Raw genomic sequence first — 25,495 nt, forward strand, 5'->3', positions numbered from 1 at the left:
CGCGCGCTCCCGCCAAGACCCGCTCACAACCCGCGCGCTCCCTCCCCTACCCCCCCCGGCCCCGCGCGCTCCCTCCCCTACCCCCCCCCCCGGCCCGCGCGCTCCCTCCCCTACCCCCCCCCCGGCCGCGCGCTCCCTGCCCCTCCCCCCCGGCCCCGCGCGCTCCCGCCACGGCTCGCTCACAACCCGCGCGCTCCCGCCAAGACCCGCTCACAACCCGCGCGCTCCCTCCCCTACCCCCCCGGCCCGCGCGCTCCCTTCCCTACCCCCCCGGCCTGCGCGCTCCCTGCCCCTCCCCCCCCGGCCCCGCGCGCTCCCTGCCCCTCCCCCCGGCCCCGCGCGCTCCCGCCACGGCCCGCTCACAACCCGCGCGCTCCCTGCCCTGCTCCCCCCCCCCCCCCCCAGCCCGCGCGCTCCCTGGCCCGCGCTCGCCCCCGGCCCCGCGCTCCCGCCTCAGTGGCAGACTCCAACGCTCACGCTGCCCGGCACCCAATAACATCCACATCCCGCTGGACTTTTTTTTATTGTTATTGCAAATGTTAAACGTGTTTCACCTCAGCACCGCATTCGCTTGCTCGGCATTTTGTTGTTTTTTAATTTTTTAAAAAAGAGGTGTGTGTGTGTGGGGGGGGGGTGAATATTTGCACCACGTGATGCATTAACCCTGCCAGGCGGGCCGAAGGGGACGTTTAATTTAAAAAAAAAGAAATCAGTGGCCACTGTACGGCCGCTGTGATATTTTTAAAATGTGATGGAAATATAATGTGGGGAAATAAAGAGTCGAATAGTTGGGACGCCGAGTTCAATCACGTGATTTTGGGTCATGTGACCGGGCTATAGCGTGTGTGTGCCCTGTGCCAGCCGCTCCCACGTTATCCAACGCACCACCTTCGTCTCATTAACGTGCAACATTGCTCTTCCGTGCAGCAGTGAGCTGCCAGTGTCTGTCTGATTTTCCTCAGTTACATGTATATTTAAAAGATCTTGCAACAGTACAGCTCTGAGGCATAGGTTCGGCAATCATTTCAAGAGTGGAGATTAACCGTTTAACGCAGAGGTGTGAGTAAAACTGAACGTATTATATAGGCTGTTTAGTCCTTCAAAGTTATCCTTCCATCTAAATGGAGAGTAGCTGAATTATGTCTTCGCCTTATCAACTTCTTGGTCCCATGACTGTTACCACCTTCGTCCAACAGAGGGGTTTTGTGTTTGAATTGACCTCCAGATTCGCCGACATTTGGTGATGGGGAGATTTCCCCTATATTTGAGTAAAGGATTGTTTCCTATCGTTACCATGTAGTTGGTATGACACCAATTTTAAAGTCAAGCTCCCTAGTCTGCACAGTAGAGAAACTATTGTTTTTCCACTTATCTTATCAACACTTTAAACACCTAAATTATATAATACTTAATCTTGTATATTAAATGGAATATAAACACAGTCTACATAGCTTGTGTTCACAGTTTAACCCTTTTTTCTACAATATGCCAGTGAAAGCGGTGCTGCTTCTCATAAAAATAAGTGTTGAAGGTGGTACCAGCACTGAATGGAGTACTCTAGATGAATCTGGAACTTTGTGGAACGTGACTCACTCCATGTGTGTATCCCAGTCATCTTGTGATAAGGGAATCAATTCATTGCTTTTTCAATAGCTTGTCAGGAATACTCAATAAAAATTTCTCTACACATTCAATTTAGAAACATAGAAAACCTACAGCACAATACAGGCCCTTCAGCCCACAAAGCTGTGCCGAACATGTCCCTACTTTAGAAATTACTAGGCTTACCCATAGCCCTCTATTTTTCTCAAGCTCCATGTACCTATCCAAAATCTCTTAAAAGACCCTATCGTATCCGCCTCCACCACCGTTGCCGGCAGCCCATTCCATGCACTCACCACTCTCTGAGTAAAAAACTTACCCCTGACATCTCCTCTGTACCTACTCCCAGCACCTTAAACCTGTGTCCTCTGTGGCCACCATTTCAGCCCTGGGAAAAAGCCTCTGACTATCCACACTGATCAATGCCTCTTATCATCTTATACACCTCTATCAGGTCACCTCTCATCCTCCGTCGCTCCAAGGAGAAGAGGCCGAGTTCACTCAACCTGTTTCATAAGGCATGCTCCCCAATCTAGGCAACATCCTTGTAAATCTCTTCTGCACCCTTTCTATGGCTTCCACACCCTTCCTGTAGTAAGGTGACCAGAACTGAGCACAGTACTCCAAGTGGGGTCTGACCAGGGTCCTATATAGAACCATAGAACAATACAGCACAATACAGGCCCTTCAGCCCACCATGTTGTGCCGACCTTCAAATCACACCTAAGACTATCTAACCCCTCTATCTTAAATTCCTCCATATGCTTATTTAACAATCTCTTGAACTTGACCAACGTATCAGCCTCCACCACCACTTCAGGCAGCGCATTCCATGCACCAACCACTCTCTGGGTGAAAAACCTCCCTCTGACATCTCCCTTGAACTTCCCACCCATTACCTTAAAGCCATGCCCTCTTGTATTGAGCATTGGTGCCTTGGGAAAGAGGCGCTGGCTGGCTACTCCTCTTAATATTTTGTATACCTCTATCATGTCTCCCCTCATCCTCCTCCTCTCCAATGAGAACAGCCCTAGCTCCTTTAGTCTCTCCTCATAATCCATACTCTCTAATCCAGGCAGCATCCTGATAAATCTCCTCTGCACCCTTTCTAACACCTTCACATCCTTCCTATAATGAGGCGACCAGAACTGGGCACAGTACTCTAAGTGTGGTCTAACCAGCGTTTTGTAAAGCTGCATCATTACTTTACGGCTCTTAAACTTGATGCCATGACTTATGAAAGCTAACATCCCATAAGCTTTCTTAACTACCTTATCCACCTGTGAGGCAACTTTCAGTGATCTGTGGATATGAACCCCCAGATCCCTCTGCTCCTCCACACTGCCCAGAATCCTGCCATTTACCTTGTACTCCGCCTTGGAGTTTGTCCTTCCAAAGTGTACCACCTCACACTTCTCCAGATTGAACTCCATCTGCCACTTCTCAGCCCAGCTTTGCATCCTATCAATATCCCTCTCTAAGCTTCAACAGCCCTCCACACTATCCACAACACCACCGATCTTTGTGTCATCTGCAAACTTGCTAACCCACCATTCCACCCCGTCACCTGTCATTAATAAATATCACAAAAAAGTAGAGGTCCCAGAACCGATCCCTGTGGGACACCACTAGTCACAGCCCTCCAAGCCAAATGCATTCCCTCCACCACAACCCTCTGCTTTGTACAGGCAAGCCAATTCTAAATCCACATGGCCAAGCCTCCCTGGATCCCTTGGCCTCTGACCTTCTGAAGAAGCCTACCATTGCGGAACCTTGTCAAACGCCTTACTAAAGTCCATGTAGACCACGTCTACTGCACTACCCTCATCAATCTTCCTGGTCATCTCCTCAAAGAACCCAATCAGGCTTGTGAGGCATGATCTTCCCTTCACAAAGCCATGCTGGCTGTCCCTAATCAGTCCATGATTCTCTAAATGCTCATAGATCCTACCTGTTAGAATCCTTTCTAACAGCTTGCCCACCGCAGACGTAAGGCTCACTGGTCTGTAATTCCCTGGACTATCCCTACTACCTTTTTTTGAATAAGGGGACAACATTCGCCACCCTCCAATCCTCCGGTACCATCCCCGCGGACAACGAGGACTCAAAGACCCTAGCCAACGGTTCAGCAATCTCGTCCCCTCACCTCACAAAACAGCCTGGGGAATATTCCATCAGGCCCCCAGGGACTTATCTGTCCTAATATTTTCTAACAGCTCCAACACGTCCTCTCTCTGATAGCTACATACTCTAGACATTACCTTACCAACACTGTCCTCAGCGTCATCAAGATCCCCTCTCCTTCGTGAATACTGAAGAGAAGTATTTCATTGAGAACCTCACCCACTTCAACAGCTTCCAGGCACATCCTCCCACCTTTGTCTTTAATTGGACCTACCTTTACTCTAGCCATCCTTCTGCCCTTCACGTACGAGTAAAAAGCCTTGGGATTCTCCTTGACCCTACTTGCCAAAGCTTTTTCATGTCCCCTTCTTGCTCTCCTCAGCCCCTTCTTAAGTTTCTTCCTTGCTACTCTATATTCCTCATGAGCCCTGTCTGATCCTTGCTGCTTATGCCTTATGTATGCTGCCTTCTTCTTCCTAATTAGTTGTTCCACCTCTCTCGTCACACACGGTTCCTTCACCCTGCCATTCCTTCTCTGCCTCACCGGGACAAATTTATCCCTAACACCCTGTGAAAGATCCCTGAACATCGACCACATCTCCATAGTATACTTCCCTTCAAAAATGTCATCCCAATTTACACTCTCAAGCTCTCGCCTTATAACCTCATAATTCACCTTTCCCCAATTAAATATCTTCCCGTCCTCTTTGCTCCTATCCCTGTCCATGACAATTCTAAAGGTTATGGAGCAGTGGTCGCTATCCCCCAAATGCTCACCCACCGAGAGATCTGTCACCTGACCCGGTTCATTACCTAAAACTAGATCTAATATGGCATTCCCTCTAGTCGGCCTGTCGACATACTGTGTCAGGAATCCGTCCTGGACACACTTAACAAACTCTGCCCCGTCTAAACCTTTGGCACTAAGCAGGTGCCAATCAATATTTGGAAAGTTGAAGTCTCCACAATAATAACCCTGTTATTTTTGCATCTTTCCAAAATCTGCCTCCCAATCTGCTCCTCAGTATCCCTGCTTGCTACCGGGGGCCTATAGCGTACTCCCAGTAGAGTAAACCGCTCCTTTCTTGTTCCTAACTTCCACCCATACTGACTCTAGAGAGGATCCTTCTACATTATCCACCCTTTCTTGCAGCTGTAATAGTGTCCCTGACAGTATCACCACCCCTCCTCCCCCCCCCATCCCTTTTAAAACACTGAAAACCAGGAATATTCAATATCCATTCCTGCCCTGATGTCAACCATGTCCCTGTAATAGCCACAATATCGTAGTCCCATGTACTTATCCAAGCTCTCAGTTCATCTCCCTTATTCCTGATGTTTCTTGCATTTAAGTAAATGCACTTTAGCCCATCCACCTTACTACTTTGTAGCCTGAACTCTGCTTCTCCTTCCTCAAAGCCTCTCTACCTGTTAGATCTGACTTTTCCCATCCCCTTCTTCCTCTGACCTACTCCTCTCATTCCCATCACCCTGGCAAACTAGTTTAAACACTCCCGAACCACCCTAGCAAACCTGGCTGCAAGGATGTTGGCCCACCTCAGGTTTGGGTGTAACCCACCTCTCTGTGCAGGTCCCACCTTCCCCAGAAGAGATCCCAATGATCCAAAAATCTAAAACCCTCCCTCTGCACCAACTTCTCAGCCACGCATTTATTTGCCATCGCTTGCTATTCCTACCTTCACTATCGTGAGGCACTGGCAGCAATCCCGAGATTGCTACTCTTGAGGTCCTGTTCTTCAGCCTTCTGCCGAGCTCCCTAAACTCACTTTTCAGGACCTCATCCCTCTTCCTACCTATGTCATTGGTATATAGCTACAACATTACCACTCGGCTCATAAATTCAATTCCACGATTGATGAAGGACAATACACCGTATGCCTTCTTAACCACAGAGTGAACCTGTGCAGCTGCTTTGAGCGTCCTATGGACACGGACCCCAAGATCCCTCTGATCCTCCACACTGCCAAGAGTCTTACCATTAATACTATATTCTGCCATCATATTTGACCTACCAAAATGAACCACTTCACATTTATCTGTGTTGAACTCCATCTGCCACTTCACAGCCCAGTTTTGCATCCTATCTATGTCCCGCTGTAACCTCTGACAGCCCTCCACACTATCCACAACACCTCCAACCTTTGTGTCATCAGCAAACTTACTAACCCATCCATCCACTTCCTCATCCAGGTCATTTATAAAAATCACGAAGAGTCAGGGTCCCGGAACAGATCCGTGAGGCACACCAGTGGTCACCGACCTCCATGCAGAATGTGACCCGTCAACAACCACTTACTGAATAATCTGCCTTTCTACAGTCCAAAGTGGATGACCTCACTTTTCTATATTGAACTTAATCTGCTGTAGTTTTCTTTCTTCTCCTTTGCTCTATCAATGTGGTTTTACAACCTTTGATACCCTCCTCCACTATTTATTAACAAAATAAAATTAAAAAATCAGTACAGCACATAAGGCAATCACTGCCTCTTTGTAGAGCAATCTATAGTCAATCCCATGCTCTGTCTCCATAGTCCTGAACTTTACCTGAAAATAATACATCTACAGTTAAATCTCTGTCCACCACACGCAAGCAGTGCAATGCAGATCTGCATAAAAACATTTCTTCTCATTTCACATCTGGATCTTTTCCCAATTATTTTAAATCTGTGTCCTCTGGTACTTGACCCCTCTGCTAATGGAAAAAGGTTCTCTCTATTTACACTGGCTTTATCTGCCGAGATTTTGCACACCTCTATCAAATGTCCTCTCAATTGTTTTTGCTCTAAGGAGAATAACACCTGATTTTTTTGGCATGTATGCATCATTGACAAGGCTAGCATTATTGCCCTTTCTTAGTTGCCCCGGAGAAGGTGATATTGAGTCACCTTGAGGAGCTGCAATCCTTCTATTGAAGGTGCGCCCACAATGTTATTGGGTAGGGAAACTGAGAATTTAGATCCAGTGACAATGAAGAAATGGTAATATAAAAGGCATGCAAAGTTGCAAGGTGAGGGAAGAAGATTGGGAAAAGTCTAGAAACTAACAACATATGACTAAAAATATAATAAAAATGAAGAAAATGGATTATATGCAAACTAATAATAAGTGAAAATAAAAGCTTCTACATAAAAAGGAATAAAATTGATAAGGAAATATTGGTTCCTTAGATTGATTCTTGGAAATTAATAATGGGAAGTAAGAAAATGTGGGAGGGGAGACATTTAAAACAATCTCTATTACTAGGAAAAGATGCTCAGCACACTAATGGAACTAACTCCTGACGTCCCAGGGATCCGTTGGCCTGCCTCTTAAGAAAAGTGGTTGCACCGGTTGTGATCTTCCAAAGTTCCCTAGATTCTGGAAATGTTCTAACAGATTGGAAAACTCCAAATGTAATGCTCCTATTCCAGACAGAAGGACATTATAGCCCAATTAGCCTGGCATCTGACATGGAAAATACTGAAATGCATTATGAAAGAAATAGTAGGATAGTTAGAACATCACATACACTGAAAGGGCCATCTTGTTAAATAAGTTTGTTAGGGATGCAGTGAGATGGATGGATAAAGGGGTTCTTTTTCTGATGTTCTTCTGACAGAGGGGAATCAGCAGATAGTACTGTTCTTTTGTGCCCCTTGCCCTCGTCCTTGATGGTAGACATTACAGGTTTAGGAAGTACTGCCAACAATGCATCTTGTAGATGGTGTTCTGCTGGTGGAAGGAATGGATGATCAGCATGGGTGCCTGTCAAACAGCTGCTTTGTCTTGCATAATATTTACTGAATATCATGAATTTACTGAATATTACTTGCATAATATTTACTGAAAAGGCTTTGGGGTATCAGGTGGTGAGACGTTCACCACAAGATACACAGTCCCCTAACCTGCTATAGTATCCATTGTATTTATGTGGTTGGACAAGTTGATCATCTAGTAAATGGTCACTCCCAAGATGTTAATGGTGTTGCTCTTGGCAATGGTAATGTGACTGAAAGTCAAGTGCAGAAGTCTAAATGCTCTCTTGTTAGAAATGGCTTGATTTACACGTATTGGCCTTTATTTCTCTTATAGCCAGGAGGGCTGTGTTGCTTAAATGGAAGGAAGTTACTCCGCCTACTCATGTTCAATGGTTACGAGATGTATGTCATACCTAAATTCAGAGAAGATCCGTTGTTCAATTTCTGAATCTAACTTAGACTTTCAAACATTGCAGGGACCTTTTTTGAACTATTTTCAAAACCTTTGATTTGGTGGTTAAAGTACAGATATTGGCTAATATTATTATGTGTTAGGGGTTTTTCTCTGTCCTTTTTTAACAAACAGCTTTGGTCTTGGCAGTGGGTTTAGTTTTTTTTATAATAAAATTATTCCAATTTAATTGTTATTAATTAACTATCGTTTTTGTTTATCAATATGGGATATTGTGATTTCAAGTATGATCTAATGCAATGTATTTTCTAGCATCTTATCTTCTTTCTGATTCATGTACTCTGTATTTTCTATGTGGAACCAATAAAAATATTGTAAAAGAAAGAAGGAAATGGCCATTGCCTGGCATGTGAATGGCACAAATATTACATGCTATATATCAACATGTGTCTGAATGCTACTTAGGTCTCATTCCATGCAGATACCAGCTGCTTGTAGCATAGCGCTATTACAGCGCCAGCAGTCCGGGTTCAATTCCAGCCATTGTCTGTAAGGAGTTTGTACGTTCTCCCCGTGTATCTGCGTGGGTTTCCTCCGGGTGCTCGGGTTTCCTCCCACATTCCAAAGACGTACGGGTTAGGAAGTTGTGGGCATGCTATGTTGGCGCCGGAAGCGTGGCGACAGACACTTGCAGGCTGCCACCAGAACGCTCTATGCAGAAGATGCCTTTCACTGTGTGTTTCAATGTACATGTGACTGTTATGAGTGAGGAAACAAATTCAATGGGTTTTAAAAGCAAAGACTCTGAACACAGTCTGGCAGTAAAGGATTTTATTTACAAAAGACAAGCGTGGGAAAATGGTAACGGGAATAACACACACAAGTGATCAGTTTATAGTGAGCGTGGGAAAATCGCATCGGGGGTAAAATAAACACGCACACACACACAAGATGAACTAGGTACATACACTCAAGGAAAAACAATACGATATCCGCCGCCACCCCTTGACTCAGTACAGGCACGGCTCTATGCTACTAGGGACACTAACTAAAACGCTCCCAACCCTTTAACAGTGCACACCTCACCAACGATTTCTCCAGCGCCGTTCCACAGTACTCGGCCTGGAGTGAAGCAGGGTGGTCCCTCGAAGATGACAAAGAGAAAGAGCCGAGCACATGTGGTGCCCTTTATAGTGCTGGAGGGCTGGGGGGTCCAGCCCCGGTAATTTACAAAGGCCAATAGGCCAATGGGCCAAGGCCAAGTACAGAGGTACTTAAAGGGGCCAATGATCAGGTGTGCGCTGATGGGTGGGGTGGGGCGGGGCTAAACCTTGATTTTCAGGAGTGTGTCTTCTGACCAGGTAGTGGGCAGTGCTGTCAGGTGCAGCCACGACCCTCCACAATACTGTGACTAATAAAGATATATTCACTTTCAGAAGAGTTGCAACGGAATTAACATTGAACATTAAACATCACCAAACATCTCCATTTTGAGCTCATGCTGAAGCAACTGAAGGGGTTTAGCCCTAGGACACTGTCCTGGAGAAATCATCCAGTGATATCCTGGGGCTAGGATGACCAACCTCCAACCACCACAGCAATCTTCCTTTTGTGTGAGGTATGACTCCAATCATTAGAGTGTTTTCAACTTGACTTCCTTTAACACCCTTTACCAGAACTCCTCGATACCACACTCAGTCATGTGCTGCCTTGATGTTAAGGGCAGTCACTCTCATCTTAGCTCCATCTTGGCTCTGGAATTCAACCGGGAACACCATAAGCTGTGGGTTCCTCCCAAGTTACCGTCCTTTAGGGTTAGGGCAGCTTGTGAGGTCTGGCCACCTCCAGGATTGAGGAGAGGGGGGTTTGTTGGGCTGCATCTAGGATTGGGGTTCTGGTGGCTACTAGGGTTGGGGGATCAGGACAGAGGAGCTGTTTCCCTTGTCTTTGGGCCGCTGGACAGTTCCAGGATTGGGACGTTGTGGGTGGCTCCAGGATTGGGCAGGGATTGTGGTTGGGCTACCTCCAGGATTGGTGGGTGGGAGTTGGGTTGTGCCTCGGACTGATGCTTTTGGGCTGTCTCGAGGATTAAGACGGTCCAGCCGCTTCTGGAGTTGGTGTGTGGCTGTGTCAAGGATTGAGGGGCTTGGGGAGCCTCTAGGTTGGGGTCGTTGGCAATTATAAGATAAGATTATTAGTCACATGTACATCGAAACACACAGTGAAATGCATCTTTTGCGTAGAGTGTTCTGGGGGCAGCCCGCAAGTGTCGCCAGGCTTCCGGTGCCAACATAGCATACCCACAACTTCCTAACCCGTATGTCTTTGGAATGTGGGAGGAAACCAGAGCACCCGGAGGAAACCCACGCAGACACATGGGGGGGAGAACGTACAAACTCCTTACAGACAGCGGCGGGAATTGAACCCGGGTCATTGGTGCTGTAACAGCGTTACACTAACCGCTACACCACCGTGCCTGCCGTGCATTCCGAGTGTTGGGCGATGTAGACTGTCTATTTTTACTCCCGAGCCTTCCTATCTCTCCTGCAATCTCAGATAGTGCCCTTATCTCTCTGGCACGTTTCCAGGAGCCACCTCGTGTCTTAACCCATTCTGGAGAACATTATCAGTTGTTGGCAAGCGGGTGATGTTTGTATTTCGAGCCCGGTTATATTACGAGCCACTGGACCTAACTGCTTCATTCCGCCAGAGAATCTCCGGGACAGTCGCTGCTCACTGTCCGCACTGCTCACCATGATGCTCTGGTGCTTGTTGCTGTTCTGTGTAAGTGGTGCTCTGGCACAGCCCTCCCAAGATGAAGTCTTCTCCTTGCCAGGGCTGAACACCAGAATCAACTTCAGGCAGTGGTCGGGGTATCTGGAGGCAAGTCCTGGCATACACCTGCACTATTGGTGAGTAAAGGGGGTTGATGCCTGGATTCCACACAGAGAGGCGAGACATCCAGACCCGGCTTCCAGCCAAGACTCCTCATTCTGGAGAAATGGGAAGTGATGACTGGGCATTGCAATTGAGCTAAGCTGTGGAGTTGGGCAAGAGGTACTGGGGGATGAAGGGAAACACTGAAGCTCTTATTGTTTCTAACCACTTCCCAATTAATTGCATCGGAGAGTGAACATCCCACTGGCATTCAGCCTGGGGTCAGCCAGAAAGAGTGAGCAACATTACAGGTGGTCAGAAGTTCTGGTGGAACCTGTACCCAGTGGGATGGATAGTGAGGAAGCAGAAACAAGATGCAGTAACGTGGATCAGCTTTGGTTCCATTTTAGAGAAGGTGACTGCATTTATGTGTTACCTTTTACCATGCCAAAGCACTTAACAGTTGAGCAAGTGTTTTTAAAGTGTAGTTATCCCAATAATCCTATGCAATCTGTTTTGGTGATGTTGGTCGATGGGGGGAATTATTGGTGAAAATTCTGGGAGAGTTCCCGTTTTCTGAAGTGATACCACAGGATCTTTTACATTGACCTGCGAGCGGATCTGTACTTAATATCTCATTTAAATGATAATATCCTAGTTTATGAGAAGACCAGTGTACATTTGTGTTCTCCTGCCTCTGCACCGGACAGCCCACAACCCACTGATTCATGCGGTTTAAAATGGAACAAAAGCTAATCCACGTTACTCCCTTTTGTTTCCGCCTCCTCCCCGTCCATCCAGCCACTTATGAAGAACGTCCAACGACCAGTCGCTTGCTCAGTGCTAATGTGCGCAGTGCCTCTCTTTTTATTTGCAGGTGCCAGAGCGGCAGAGTTTATTGATACAGTGCAGGTCACATTTCAAAGTGTTACAAACTGCTTTCCAACTGATGAAATACTTTTGAGGTGTGGTTATTGTTGTATTGCAGGAAACGCAGTAACCAATTTGTGCACCACAGGGTTTCACAATGGTTTAAAGGGAAAATCTGCTCTTTTAGGGAGAGAAATGTTGGTCAGGAGAGCAAGGAGAACTCCCACCATGTTGTTTAAAATGATGCAATGAAATTCTTTAATCCACCAGGCTCATCCAAAAGGCCACAAATCCAGCAGTGCAGCTCTATCTGCATGGGAGTGTCTGCCTGTGTCGGGTGCTCAATGCCCGGCCATGGGACTTAAATGCCACGAGGTTTTGCCTCTGAGGTGAGAGTGTCACCTCTGGAGAATCAGCTCGAGGTTGCAGCCTTTTGCCCGGGACGGACTCTGTGCTGAATTCGGTGAGGGCAGGAGGTGGGATTATCACCGCACTGCTCCTACTGTGTAAAACCTGTGTAAACCGGCTCCCCTGAGGGTGAGTTTCTAAAGTAAATAACCAACACTTACAGATTAGGAAAGCCATTGATAAATTGACGCTAAGTCTGGGGATGGGCAAGATTCACTCCGTGGCTGTGGGATGTTCCCCTTGTTGTATTTTGCAAATGCAAACATGCACACGCTGAGGATGAATTTTGAGGAGAGGAAGGGGCTGCTTATGGGAAATGTAAGGGGGAGGAGGAATGTATGTGATGCTGAGGCAGTGGAGGATTTGGTGGGGTGACCTGCAGTGCACCTTGAGATACCAGGATACCAGTGACAGAGAGAATGGGTCCTCTAAAACCATGCACAGCGTACGTGGATTTGCATTTGCAAAATACAGCAGGGTGTTAGAAACTAGTTTTAACTGGGATGTTTAATGAATTCTCAAATTTTCAAAGCCAGGAAGTTGCCCTAAGTACATTTTGAGTTAGGTATTTTCCAACATGAAGCTCACAGATCTACTTGCCTCAAGTCTTTGTGCAGCTGAGTGGTGTGTAAGTTAGACCACGGGAGTTCAATCATTGTATCAGGCTCAGATTTCTATGGGAGAAACAAAGGTCTGCAGATGCTGGAATCTAGATGAGAAACACGATGAAGCTGGAGGAACTCAGCAGGCCGGGCAGCATCCGTGGAGAAAAGCAGGCGGTCAACATTTCGGGTCGGGACCCTTCTTCAGGACTGGAGATAGGAAAAGCGGGAAGCCCAATATATGGGAAGGAAAAGCAGAGCAGTGATAGGTGGGCAAAAGAGAGGAGGCGGGGTGGGCACAGGGTGGTGACAGGTAGATGCAGGTAAGAGATAGTGACAGGCAGGTGCGGGGGAGGAGGGGAGAGCAGACCCACCGGGGGATGGGTCAAAGGTAAGGAGAGAAAGGAAAAATAAGGTAGAAAAAAAGAGGCTCAGAAAGGGAAGGAGAGAAGAAGCGTGGTGGGGGTGGGGGTGGGGTGTTGTGATACACTATGGCAGGTTAAGAGAACAGCTTGACCTGTCTTCAATGTCTTCGTGACTATGGTCACCAGATATCAACTGTTATGTAAACTACAACTGGCCGGTATTTGCGTTGGGAATGACAAACCTTTCCCCCAGTCAGTAGGTCGTCCCCTGTTGCAACATCAGTAAATCAGCAGGAAGAGAAGGGCCTCTGGTGCAGGACATTGCCAGAATGAGATAAGGGAAAGGGAATTTCTTTTCGAGAGCACTGCTTCAGATGTCTCAAAGCATTTTGCAGATAATGTTGGACCTTTGAGGTGTAGTCGCGATTATCATGCAGGGAGTGTAGCAAATAATTGGCACACAGCAAGATTCCAGTAACAGTGGTGTGATTATGATCAGGTAATGTTTTTACTGATGTGGGTTGAGGGTCAAATAGACCAGGACGCCAGACATTCTTCAAATTAATGCCATTCGATCTTTAAGTACACTTGAGGGAGCAACTGGGGTCTTGTTTCACATTTCAGTCTGAAATTACTGGAGAAACAAAAGACTACAGATGCTGGAATCTGGATGAAAACCACTATGATGCTGGAGGAACTCAGCAGACCAGGCAGCATCCTTGGATAAAAACAGACGGCCAACGTTTCGGGTCAGGACCCTTCTTCAGGACTGGAGATAGGAAAAGAGAAGCCCAATATATAGGAGGGAAAAGCAGAGCAGTGATAGGTGGACAAAAGAGGGGAGGCTGGGTGGGCACAGGGTGGTGATAGGTAGATGCAGGTAAGAGACAATGAGCATGAACATTGGAGACACCTTTGACCCATCTCCCAGTGGATCTGCTCTCCCCTCCTCCCCCGCACCTGCCGATCACTATCTCTTACCAGCATCTACCTATCACCACCCTGTGCCCACCCCGCCTTCCCTCTTTTGTCCACCTATCACTGCTCTGCTTTTCCTTCCCATATATTGGGCTTCCCGCTTTTCCTATTTTCAGTCCTGAAGAAGGGTCCTGACCCGAAATGTTGACCGCCTGCTTTTCTCCACGGATGCTACCTGGCCTGCTGAGTTCCTCCGGCGTAAAAGTACTGGAGTGTTGGCTGGATCTTGTGCTCAAGTTTCTGGCACACATCTAGGATCCATCACCTTCTGACCCAGAGGCACCTGCTATAACACTGAGCTAAGGCTGGGAGCATTAGATGTCAGGACCTGGTGATCAGGTGATCCAGGGCAGGTTATAGAAAGCAGAAGGCTATAGAAGAAAGAGAGCAAACAAATGCAAGAGGGATCCTTAATGCCCTGGGAAAGGATTGGGTTGTGTTGGATGAAGTGAGATCATTTTAACACAGTGAGGACTTATGAAGGAAGAAGCATAACCAGGATTAGGTACATTGAGTAGGGTTCCCTTGCTTAATATGCAGAAAGAGTGGACCACTTCAAACTACCTCCTTCCTGCCTCATCTGTGGATGAGTCTATGTTTCCCTCATTAGTCACCTCTGAACCCACAAAACTGGAGCAGAAGTAAGTCACCCTCCATGTCAAAGAACAGATAGGTAGCTGTTCCAGAATCCACGTAGACAGCTCAGAGAACCATGGAAACGTACAGCACAGAAACAGACCCTTCCAGCCCACCTTGTCCATGCCAGGAATGGACTGAAGGGATAGGCCCATATCCCTTCACTCCATTCCTGTCCAAATGCCTTTTAAAAGTTGTATCTGCCTCTACCTCTGGCAGCTCATTCCAGATATTCACCACCCTCTGTGTGAAAAACTTACCCCTCAGATCTCCTTTACATTTCTTCCCTCTCACTTTAAACCTGTGCCCTCTAGTTTTAGATTCCCCTGCCTTGGGAAAAAGATTCTAACTGTCTATATCCCTCATAATTTTGTAAACTTCTGTAGGATTTACAAACCTCTCCTCAGTGCCCCCACCATTACACCCTGATTATTATTCTCCAGACATCCTGTGGGATCTAGCAGTCAGGGTGGCCTTGGTGATCAGACAACATCTATCTCTTGGAGATTTCTCACACGTTGGTCCCAGCTTGTTCTTGAATAGTCACCAGTATTACAGGCATGTTGGCACTTTGTGAGCTGCCAATATTCCCTGCTCTCTATTTTTATCACTCAAAGCTCCTCTCAACCTTTGCTAATCCTGCAATCAGTAAAATGCTATCTTATTTACAGTTCCCAATGGTGATACCTGTTAGTTAGATTGACAAGAAATATAAAGAAACAAACTTTGACTAATTGAGATAAATAATCTTTCTTTGCTTCACTGAAGGTCATAAGATCATATTGTAGCGGATAACGCATTGTTCCAAGAGAAGAAGGTAGCCAGGATTATTAACTAGTAAATAATAGAGAGTAGGAAAGGAATTATCAGCAACAGTGAATGTCTTTATAATTTTGAATGAAGGAAGACAAACTGTTAAGAATAGATTTCAACACCATGTTTGTTGTTCTGATGGCTGTTGCCAGGAATTTGCTGAGTTTCCTGATCTTTATTGATGCCCACCAATTGGCCTCACTACCCTGCCCCAGCAAAGTACAAAGCATCCTGTATTCCCAACCCTAATCACTATCCAGTAGCATGCAAAACAGAGGAATGCTTGGATCCTCAGTCCTGTTCCACTGTTCAATTAGTTCATGCTTGATCTGTACCAAAATTCCCAATTCCCAGCTGTGCTCCATATCCCAATACCCTGCCTAACAAAAATCCATGGACCTCAATCCCAGAATCTCCAACTGGTCCTGTGCCCACAGCCATTGTCAGCAGAGCATCCCAAGTTTCTGCTTCCTTTGTGTGAACGATTCCTAGTTTTGTTCTGATTATATCGTGTCCTCCTAACCAGAGGGAATCATTTCTCTGCATCCACCTTATTGAATCCTTTTCCTGCATTGGAGACCACAGTCTATCACTTCTGCTGGAAGGTGTATGCAAGCCCACACTGGTTGTGACGGGATCAGTGCTTCAGAGGGGAAGAGGGTAGAAGTGGTCCTGATGGTGTCCCTCCTTCAGCAGGACTAAGCCCTCTCAGCAGCTGTGTGCTGAGTTGCTCACCTGTCTGTGGTCCTGCAGGGTCCTCGATCACGGTTCTTATTTCCAATGTGTCCTCTGTTCTCCAGGTTTGTGACATCCCAACGAGACCCAACCACTGACCCTCTGGTCCTGTGGCTGAACGGTGGTCCAGGGTGCAGCTCATTGGACGGATTCCTCTCTGAAAACGGACCTTTCCACGTAAGTTTCCCTGTGACTTGACGGTGAAGACTGTGGGTCTGAGGTTTGGGGCGGTTGTTTGACGTGGATCCAGGTTGAACCTCGTTGACCGTGGTGTGTTTGCTTTCAGGTGGACAGCGATGGTAGCACCCTCTACATTAACGAGTACAGCTGGAACAAGGTGGCCAACATGCTGTACCTGGAGTCTCCGGCTGGGGTTGGCTTCTCCTATTCCGACAGTGGAGACTACATCACCAATGATAAGGAGGTATCGTGGTCGATCTATCTTGTCCCAGTCTGCCTGCCCCTTCTGGGACATCCCAGGTTCTATCAACTCACACCACTTAACAAAGGAGAGGGAGTAGAATATATAATGCAAAATAGACGTCACCCGAGTTTTAAGGTCCATTTTCTTCTTGTGCTCAACAAACATCACATCATGCAGCTGACAGAGCAGTTGGTGCTCTCTGTCCCATCTAGCTGATGTAGACCTATCTCTTTCACCCAGGAACCTTTTCACATCCCAGCCTCTTGCACGTTAGTTTCTATCTCCAGATATCTCAACCTACATTTCTTTTCCCCTCCCTCCCTAGTCATTCTGCCACCATCCTGGCCTTTAATTCTGCAGTAACTCACACTGTAAGGTCTTACTGCACTTCATACAAGGAGTAACAATAGTGTGGCGATTGTCGCTAGAGAGGTTCAATGTCCAACCACCAGATCCATTCCTGTTCCTATATTGGAGGTGTTTCCTAAGAAGGTTCATGTCTCCCTGTTCAGAGAAGTCATTTCTCACATTAGGTCCTTTCACAATGCGGTTTGCAAATTTGGAAGGCCAGTGCTTGCCATGGGGAGAACTTGTGAAACAGAAGCAGGGGAAGACTAAACGGTCCCTTGAACCTGCTTCACTATTCAGTAAGATCCTAGCTGATGTGACGAGATAAGATATTTATTTATTAGTCACACGTACATCAAAACACACAGTGAAATGCATCTTTTTGCGTTACTGAGAATCTGCTGGGGGACAGCCCGCAAGTGTCGCCACGCTTCCGGCGCCAACACAGCATGCCCACAGCTCCTAACCCGTACGTCTTTGGAACGTGGGAGGAAACCGAAGCACCCGTAGGAAACCCACGCAGACACAGGGTGAACGTACAAACTCCTTAAAGACAGCGGCGGGAATTGAACCAGGGTCGCTGGCGCTGTAATAGCGTTACGCTAACTGCTACACTACCATGCCACCCTGATTCCTGTACAATTAAAAATTTATCTCAGCTTTGTCTAAGTTCAGTGATTGCACCACCAGAGCTCTCTGGGGTAGAGAAGTCCAAAGATGCATGACTCTCTGAGAGTAGAAATCCTTCAGTAAAAGCCATGCTGGAGGAACTCAGCAGGTCAGGCAGCATCTGTGGAAGGAAACGTGCAGTCAACATTTCAGGTCGAGATCATCTGGACTTCATCTAGTCCAGATGATCTTGACCTGAAACGTTGACTGTCCATTTCCCTCCACAGATGCTGCCTGACCTGCTGAGTTCCTCCAGCAGCTCATTTTTTTGCTTTAGATTCCAGCATCTGCAGTCTCTTCTGTCTCCAAAGACATTGTTAAATGGATGAGCCCCTGTTCTGAAACCATGCCCGCTAATTCTAATTCTGCCCCATCAGAGAAAACTTTCTTCACGCAAGAAAGGGAGCAGCATTTATCCAAACTGCTTTGCATTGCGTTGGAGTGGAACTAAGCAGAGGTGATGCCAAGCACTTTGAGGAACAAACACTGTTTAAACAAACAGTATCTAAATGACTTAAATGTTGTACAAATAACAAGCACAAAGTGCTCTCACTTCCAGTCTGGTGGAAAAAGCCATTCTCTCCTGTTATCTCTGGTAAATACACTTCATGTTCTTTCATTAATCCTTGGGAAAATATAGTGAAACATCTTTTATCTGGCAGTCCCAAAAAGTGATACCTCCCTTGAGTAACTATTGTCTCAAATACCCATTAAGTATCTCCCTTATGTTACCTGCACGTTCACTATCTTACTCACAAAATAGTATAAACAAAACCATTGGTGCAATTTTCCTCTTAAAACCTTTTGCTTGTTTTAGAGTTTGTGTCAATATTGAATTCATCAGTGGGGTTGTTTGACAATCACTGTAAATCCTTGCATGAAGATGGCACCTCACTCAATATTGGCCCTTAGTGTCTCAAGATTATAGTCCCTGGAGTGGAACCTGAACTCAAAAGCTTTGAGTTCGAGGTAAGAATGCTGTTCACTGAAGTTGGAATGTCTTGCTGGGCTGGAGCTTACTCCCAATGGTATTGGGCAGCTGACAACTCCTAGCCTAGAAACACCAAAGACCTCCTATTGATCGTTGGCCTTTCGGCATGGTCTTACCCCACCCCTCTCCCACAGGTCGCAGACAACAATTACCTGGCCCTGCAGGATTTCTTCAGGAAGTTCCCTGAATTCGCAACGAATGACTTCTACGTGTTCGGTGAAAGCTACGGTGGGGTGTACGCACCTACACTGAGCCTCAAGATTGCAGATGGTCCAGCCAATATTAACTTCAAGGTATTTGTTTCTTGTTCCAATGCGACCGGACTTCTTTGTGCTTTTCTGGCCCAGTGTCCCCCTTCCTGTTAGTAAACGGACGTGGTGTCCCAACTGTGGTCAGGATTGCTGCCCCTTCCTCACACCCTAACGTGGGATTGAAGAATTGGATTGGTGGGAGAGAACAAGTAGTGGACACACTTCACCACCATCCCAAAGCACCCCGTGACTAACTAAGTACCTTTGGAGTGCAGCTTTGGGAAATCAAGCGCAGCCAAACCCCGCAAAGGAAGTGAGATAAATGACCAAGTAATCTCTTTTTGGCAGTGTTGGTAGCAAGAGGCCAAGGATCAGAGAAATCAGCTGCTTCTTGCCAACCAACGCTGTGGGATCTTCTCCCTCTACCAGAGTCGGTATTTGGGGCTCAGGGTGTCCCATGGTCTCGGACGGTCAACAGCTGCTCCAGCAAAGTGGGCCGGGTAGCGGGATAGACCCTTGTCCGGTGCTGGTGTAGGTCCAGTCCTGACCCCGGGAGGTCCCACTTACCCCAGTCACATGAGCTCCCCGGATTTTTTAGAACCAGTTTGAATCACTTCTTTTGGTTTCCGTCTGCGGAAGAAACAGCTCGGTCCCGTTCCAGAGACTCTCAATGGCAGAATCAGGTTTATGATCACTGACTAGGATGACATGAAATTTGTTGTTCTGCAGCAGCAGTACAGTGCAAAGACATAAAATTACGATAAATTACAAAAAATAAATAAATAGTGCAAGAAGAAGGAATAACAAGGTAGTGTTCACGGGTTGATGGACCGTTCAGAAATCTGATGGCGGAGGGGAAGAAGTTGTTCCTGGATCGTTGAGTGTGGGTCTTCAGGCTCCTGTACCTCCTCCCCAATGGTAGTAACGAGAGGAGGGCATGTCCCGGACGGTGAGGGTCCTCAGTGGTGGATGCTGCCTTCTTGAGGCGCCGCCTTGATGTGCACAGCTCCAGGCTGACACAGGCTGAGATAAAGGTAACGTACCTGTCCCAGGTGGTCAGAGCTGCCGTCCCTCCCCCTCCCTGGGAGGGATGGAGAACACCTTCCCTTCCCCACCCCTGTGTGTGTGTGTGACTGCCAGTGGTGGGGGCTGGGGGAGGGGGAGCATGCCAACCCCACCTTCGGAAAGAAAGACCTGTGTTCCCCTGCTTGTTTTCACATCCCCAGGACGTCCGGTGCATCGTACACCCAGCCCGGTACTCACTGAAGTGTGGTAATGTGGGACACAGGCAGTGGAGCCCCCACAGACATCAACAACCAGGCAAATGGTTTCAGTGATACGGATTGCAGTTGTGACCCCACCATCCTGGACCCATAAAGGGATATAGCACGGAAACAGGCCTTTCGGCCCAACAATTCTGTGCTTACCCTCAATCACCCAATAGCACTAATCCTTCCTTAACTCATTTTTATTCTTCCCACATTCCCATCAATTTCCACCCCCACCCCCCAACCCTCGGATTCTACCCCTCACCCACACACTGGGGACAAGTTGCAGTGGCCAATTAACCTACCAACCCGCACGTCTTTGGGACGTGGGAGGAAACCGTGGAGCAACCAGGGGAAACCCACGTGGTCAGAGGGAGAACATGTAAACTCCACACGGATAGCACCGGAGGCAGGATCAACCCCTGGCTGATGCACTGGGCCACCACAAGGTGCCACTGCACTCTGGAGGCACAGGGTGAAGCCAACATGACCTAGTGTATTGACACTGTGGTGAAGCTGTGCTCTGTTTTGTAGGGGTTTGGAGTTGGGAACGGAATGAGCAGCCAGTATTACAACGATCAGTCACTTGTTTACTTCGCATACTACCATGGACTCATCGGGGATACGTAAGTGTCACGTTTGATCCTCCAGACCGGGACTAGTAAAGGTTTGTGTGATTGGTCTCTATTGGCCCCAGCCTCCCCCAGCACTTTGTGTCAAAGGCTAGGCAGCCCCTCTCAGTGTGTGATGAACCGTCCCTGTTTCAGGAATGGATCTCCTGTTCCGACTGGTACCATGTGCTGGAGGTGGTGTCTGCCGCAACAGGTCTACTGCCCCTGCAGCTCCTGCCTGCCGGCCATTGATCTGGGCTCTGCAGCCTCAGGGACACGGATGGACTTCCTCACCTCAGCTTGTGGTCTCTAGCAGCGCTCCAGCTGGGATGAACACCGGGAAAGGATCGGCACTGATAAAGGAAACATGACAGAAATAATCAATTGGCATCGTGTCGGTTCCATTGTCTTGTGATAGGTTGAATGTTGAAGCCTAGAACATAGAACACTCGAGCACAGTACAGGCCCTTCGGCTCACAATGTTGTGCTGACATTTTATCCTGCTCTAAGATCTACCTAACCCTTTCCTCCCACATAGCCCCCCATTTCTCTATCATTCATGTGTCTATCTAAGAATCTCTTAAATGTCCCTAATGTATCTGCCCCCACAACCTCTGCCGGCAGTGCGTTCCACGCACCCACCACTCCCTGTGTAAAAAAACTTACCCCTGACATCCCCCTTATACCTTCCTCCAATCAACATTAAACTTGTATTTGTTGACATTTAGAAACGGTAAATGCCGCTCGCTGTCGAATGTCGGGATACAAAGAGAGCAAAGTAAATAGAAATGCTGCTGGCCTCCCTTGGTCTAATTTAACTTTCTTTTTTAAAAATAACTCATCAAATTGAATGTTGGAAGCCACTTTTGGGAAACGGTATCAGATAAAGATGTGATTATATTGTCCAGAGGCCAGAGGAAATTCCCCAGGATGTTGCCTGGGATGCAGTGCTTCAGTTGTGAGGAGAGACTGGGTTTGTTTTCTTTGGAGCAGATGAGGTAGAGAGGGGTTATGATTGAGGTCTGAAAAATTACGAGAGGTGTGATAAAGTAGGTAGTAAGAAATGCTTCCCTAAAGCGGAGGTGTCTAAAACCAGAGGATAGGGGTAGGAGGTTTAGAGGGCATTTGAGGAAGAATTTGGAATCTGGGATGCACGGTCTGAGGAAGTGGGAGACGGGTACTCTCGCAGCATTTAAGAAGTATCTAGACAAGTATTTTCTTCTTTCCCCTTTCTGCTTTCCACAGGGATCACTGTCTCCATATCTCCCTGGTCTGCTTATCCCTCCCCACCCATCCCCCTCCCTCCCCGGGCACCTTCCTCTGTAATCGCAGGAGGTGTAACACCTATCCCTACACCTCCTCCCTCCCCACCATCCAGGGCCCTAAACTGGCGCACCCCATCCACTATCCTAATCTTTCACTTCCTCCTGACCCAATGAAGTACTCCTTGAGGTTGAGCACCATTTGGAAGAAGCACCAAGACTAGCAAGGGTATGAAGTGCACTGAGTGAGAGATCCCACCACCAGCCACATCTCCCCCGCCCGCCCCCCCCCATCCCTTTCTGCTTTCCGCAGGGTGCATTCGCCACAACTCCCTGGTCCACTCATCCCTTCCCAGGCACCTTCCCTTATAACCATAAGAGGTGTAACACCTGTCCCTACACCTCCTTCCCTCCCCACCATCCAGGGCCCTAACTAGCCCTTCCAGGTGAGGCAGACATTCACATGCAAATCCCCCGGCCTTATTTGTTGCATCGGGTGCTCCCATTGAGGCCTCCTCTACATCGGTGAGACCGGACGCACACTGGGCGACCACTTTGTCTAGCACCTGCGCTCTGTCCACCATGGCTATCTGGAGCTCCCTGTGGCCAGCCATTTTAATTCTCCTCCCCCTTCCCACGCCGGACACGTCTGTCCTTGGCCTCCTCCTTGGGCCTTGGGCATTCTGTAGGTAGGAGGGATTAGCTATGTCGGCACAACATTGAGGGCCGAAGGGCCTGTTCTGTGCTGTTCTATGTTCCTTCTCTGCCAGGGTGAGGCGAAACTCAAACTAGAGGAACAGCACCTCATATTCTGCCTGGGCAGTCTACAACCCGGCAGCATGAACATTGAGTTCTCCAACTTCCAGTAACCTGCTCCCCCTGCTTAACACCTGTCCCTTTTCCCTCTCCTCCTGATCTACCCAGTTCCTCCTACACCCACTCCCTGGTCCCCGATCACCCCGTCTCTTTCCCCTCCTCCACCCACTCTGCCCATCACCCACACACCCCTCCCACTGGGCCCTCTACCCCCCCCCCCACTGTTCCCATCTGCCCTCCCCACCTCCCTCATTTGGTACCACGCTCCATCTTCCTCTCCTATCAGATCCCATCATCTGCAGCTCTTTGTCACCTCCACCTCTCACCTCCCGGCCTCTGGAGCTATTCCCACCCACCCCTCCCCCATCTGCCGAGCACCCCTCCTCACCTGGATCCACCTATTGCCTGCCACCTCTTGCCCCTTCCCTTCCCCTCACCTCTTTACACCGGCCATCTCCCCTCTATCTTTCATTTCAGACGAAGGGTCTTGACCCGAAACGTCGACTGTCCATTTCCCTCCACAGATGCTGCCTGACCCGCTGAGGTCCAGTCGCCTTCTGAGTGTTGCTCCAAATTCCAGCACCTGCAGTCTCTTGTGTCTCCATGTATGTGGATGACAAGGCACAGAGCACTACAGGCCAGGTGCTGGAGAATGAGAATAGTATAGATGAGTACTAGATGGTCAGTATGGACAAGATGGGCTGAAGGGCCCGTTTCTATGCTGTATGACTCCGTGGCGAGTTGGAGGGTTCTGACAGTGTGCCAGCCATCCTCGTAGAAGCAGGTTGGAAAATGGTGAGTGGTAGGGGGAAGAGTCCCAGGGCTGTGCAGTTGGGAAGAATCCAGAGGATTAGGGAGACTTGAAGATGGAAGAGCAGGGAGGTGTGAGGAATTGGGAGAGGGAACCCGTTTCCCCACAATGCCCACTCCATATGGAGCTTGCAGCCGTTATGTTTCCTCCCATCGCCTCCCATCTGTAATGGGAAACACAAGAAATAAAGGTGAAAGGAGAAACATTTACGAGGAGAGACTTGGGATCAGCACAAATGAGAAAGCTGTGTGTAAGAGATGGATGTGACTGGCCATATCCTCTGCCTTAACGTGTTCATTATCAGCGAAGGATAGCTGGTCTCCATTATACATTCCTCTGTCTACATTTATAATAGAAAGCACTTTTTACATTGTAATTACCCCTTCTCCAATGTCAGACTCCACCACCTGCACTGTTTGGAAGGGTATAATTATAGCACGACAGCCTTACATTGGTGCACTGTGAGAACCTTGGAGTTCATGATGGGAAAAGCTGACAACTAATATTTTGTAAACGGGAAACAAATGCATCAATAAGGTTTAATTTAAAAAATGCAGGTACATTTTTCACTTCACAGATCCTTAATGTGCAAAGTCTCATACCTTTGGCATGAGCAGTGTCTAATTTATCCTAAGTCACTGTGGATCTAACCCTGAGGTGTGGCTCTCTGTTAACGGTAATGCATTTATAGAGCACCTTTAATAGAGAGAAACATTCCATAGTGCTTCAATAGTAGAGGCGGAATGCAGACAAGTGATGAGATATTGGAAGATCGGCCAGCGACGGTGAAGGGACGGCGATGTATTTCCGAGTCGGGACGGTGTGCGGCTCGGAGGGCAAGTCCCAGGGGGTGGTGTTCACCGAGCTTTTGCTGCCCTTGTCCTTCTCGCTGGGAGAGGTGGTGGGTTTGGAAGGTGCTGCCTGAGGAGTCTCGGTGAGTTGCTGCAGTGCATCCTGTAGATGGGACAGACTGCTGCTGCTGTGTGTCGGTGCTGGAGTGAGTGAGTGGGTGTGGATGGGGAGCCTGTCAAGTGGGCTGCTGTGTCATGGATGGTGTCGAGCTTCTTGAGTGTTGTTGAAGCTGCCCTCACCCAGGCAAGTGGAGAGCATTCCCTCACACCCCTGACTTGAGCCGTGTAGATGGTGGACGGGCTTTGGGGAGTTAGGAGGTGAGATACTCACCACAGCATTCCTCGCCTCTGACCTGCTCTTGTAGCCACATTGTGTATGTGGCAACTCCAGTTCAGTTTCTGGTCAATGGTAACCCCCAGGATATTGACAGTGGGGGGATTCAGTGATGGTGATGCCATTGAATGTCAAGGGGTGACAGCTGGGTTTTCCCTTGTTGGATATTATCACTGCCTGGCACTGGTATGGTGTGGATGTTACTTATGACCTCTCAGCCCCGGCCTGGATATTGTCCTGGTCCTGCTGCATTTGGATGTGGACTGCATCATTATCTGAGGAGTCACAAATGGTGCTGAACATTGTGCGATCACCAGCGTACGTCCGTACTTCTGACCTTACGATTGAAGGAAGGTCATTGATAAAGCTGCTGAAGATGGTTGGACCTAGGACACTACCCTGAGGAGCTCCAGCAGAGATGTCCTGTGGCTGAGATGACCGACCTCCAACCACCACAACTATCTTCCTTTGTGCTAAATATGCTTCCAAGCAGCAGAGGGATTTCCCCCTGATTTCCATTGACTCCAGAAATTTAACCAGAGTTCCTTGATGCCAAACTCAATCAAACGTTGCCTTGATGTCAAGGGCAGTTACTCTCACTTCACCTCCGGAGTTCAGCTCTTTTGTCCATGTTTGGAGCAAGGCTGTAATGTGGTCAGGAGCTGAGTAACTTGGGTAG

At 48.0% G+C, this 25,495-nt stretch overlaps 1 protein-coding gene across 1 annotated transcript in view; it reads left to right on the forward strand.

The window, feature by feature from the left end:
* Positions 1–9,384: 9,384 nt before the first annotated feature.
* Positions 9,385–25,495, forward strand: part of LOC127577201 (lysosomal protective protein-like) — a 28,132-nt gene continuing 12,021 nt past the window's right edge. The window contains exons 1-5 of the mRNA XM_052028171.1: positions 9,385–9,514; positions 16,246–16,357; positions 16,467–16,604; positions 18,747–18,905; positions 20,666–20,757. Of these exons, the coding sequence (XP_051884131.1) occupies positions 9,471–9,514; positions 16,246–16,357; positions 16,467–16,604; positions 18,747–18,905; positions 20,666–20,757 (545 nt within the window). The 5' untranslated portion in view covers positions 9,385–9,470. The remainder of the gene's footprint in view (positions 9,515–16,245; positions 16,358–16,466; positions 16,605–18,746; positions 18,906–20,665; positions 20,758–25,495) is intronic.

The sequence above is a fragment of the Pristis pectinata genome, chromosome 13, assembly GCF_009764475.1.
Source record: "Pristis pectinata isolate sPriPec2 chromosome 13, sPriPec2.1.pri, whole genome shotgun sequence".
Classification (NCBI taxonomy): Eukaryota; Metazoa; Chordata; class Chondrichthyes; order Rhinopristiformes; family Pristidae; genus Pristis; species Pristis pectinata.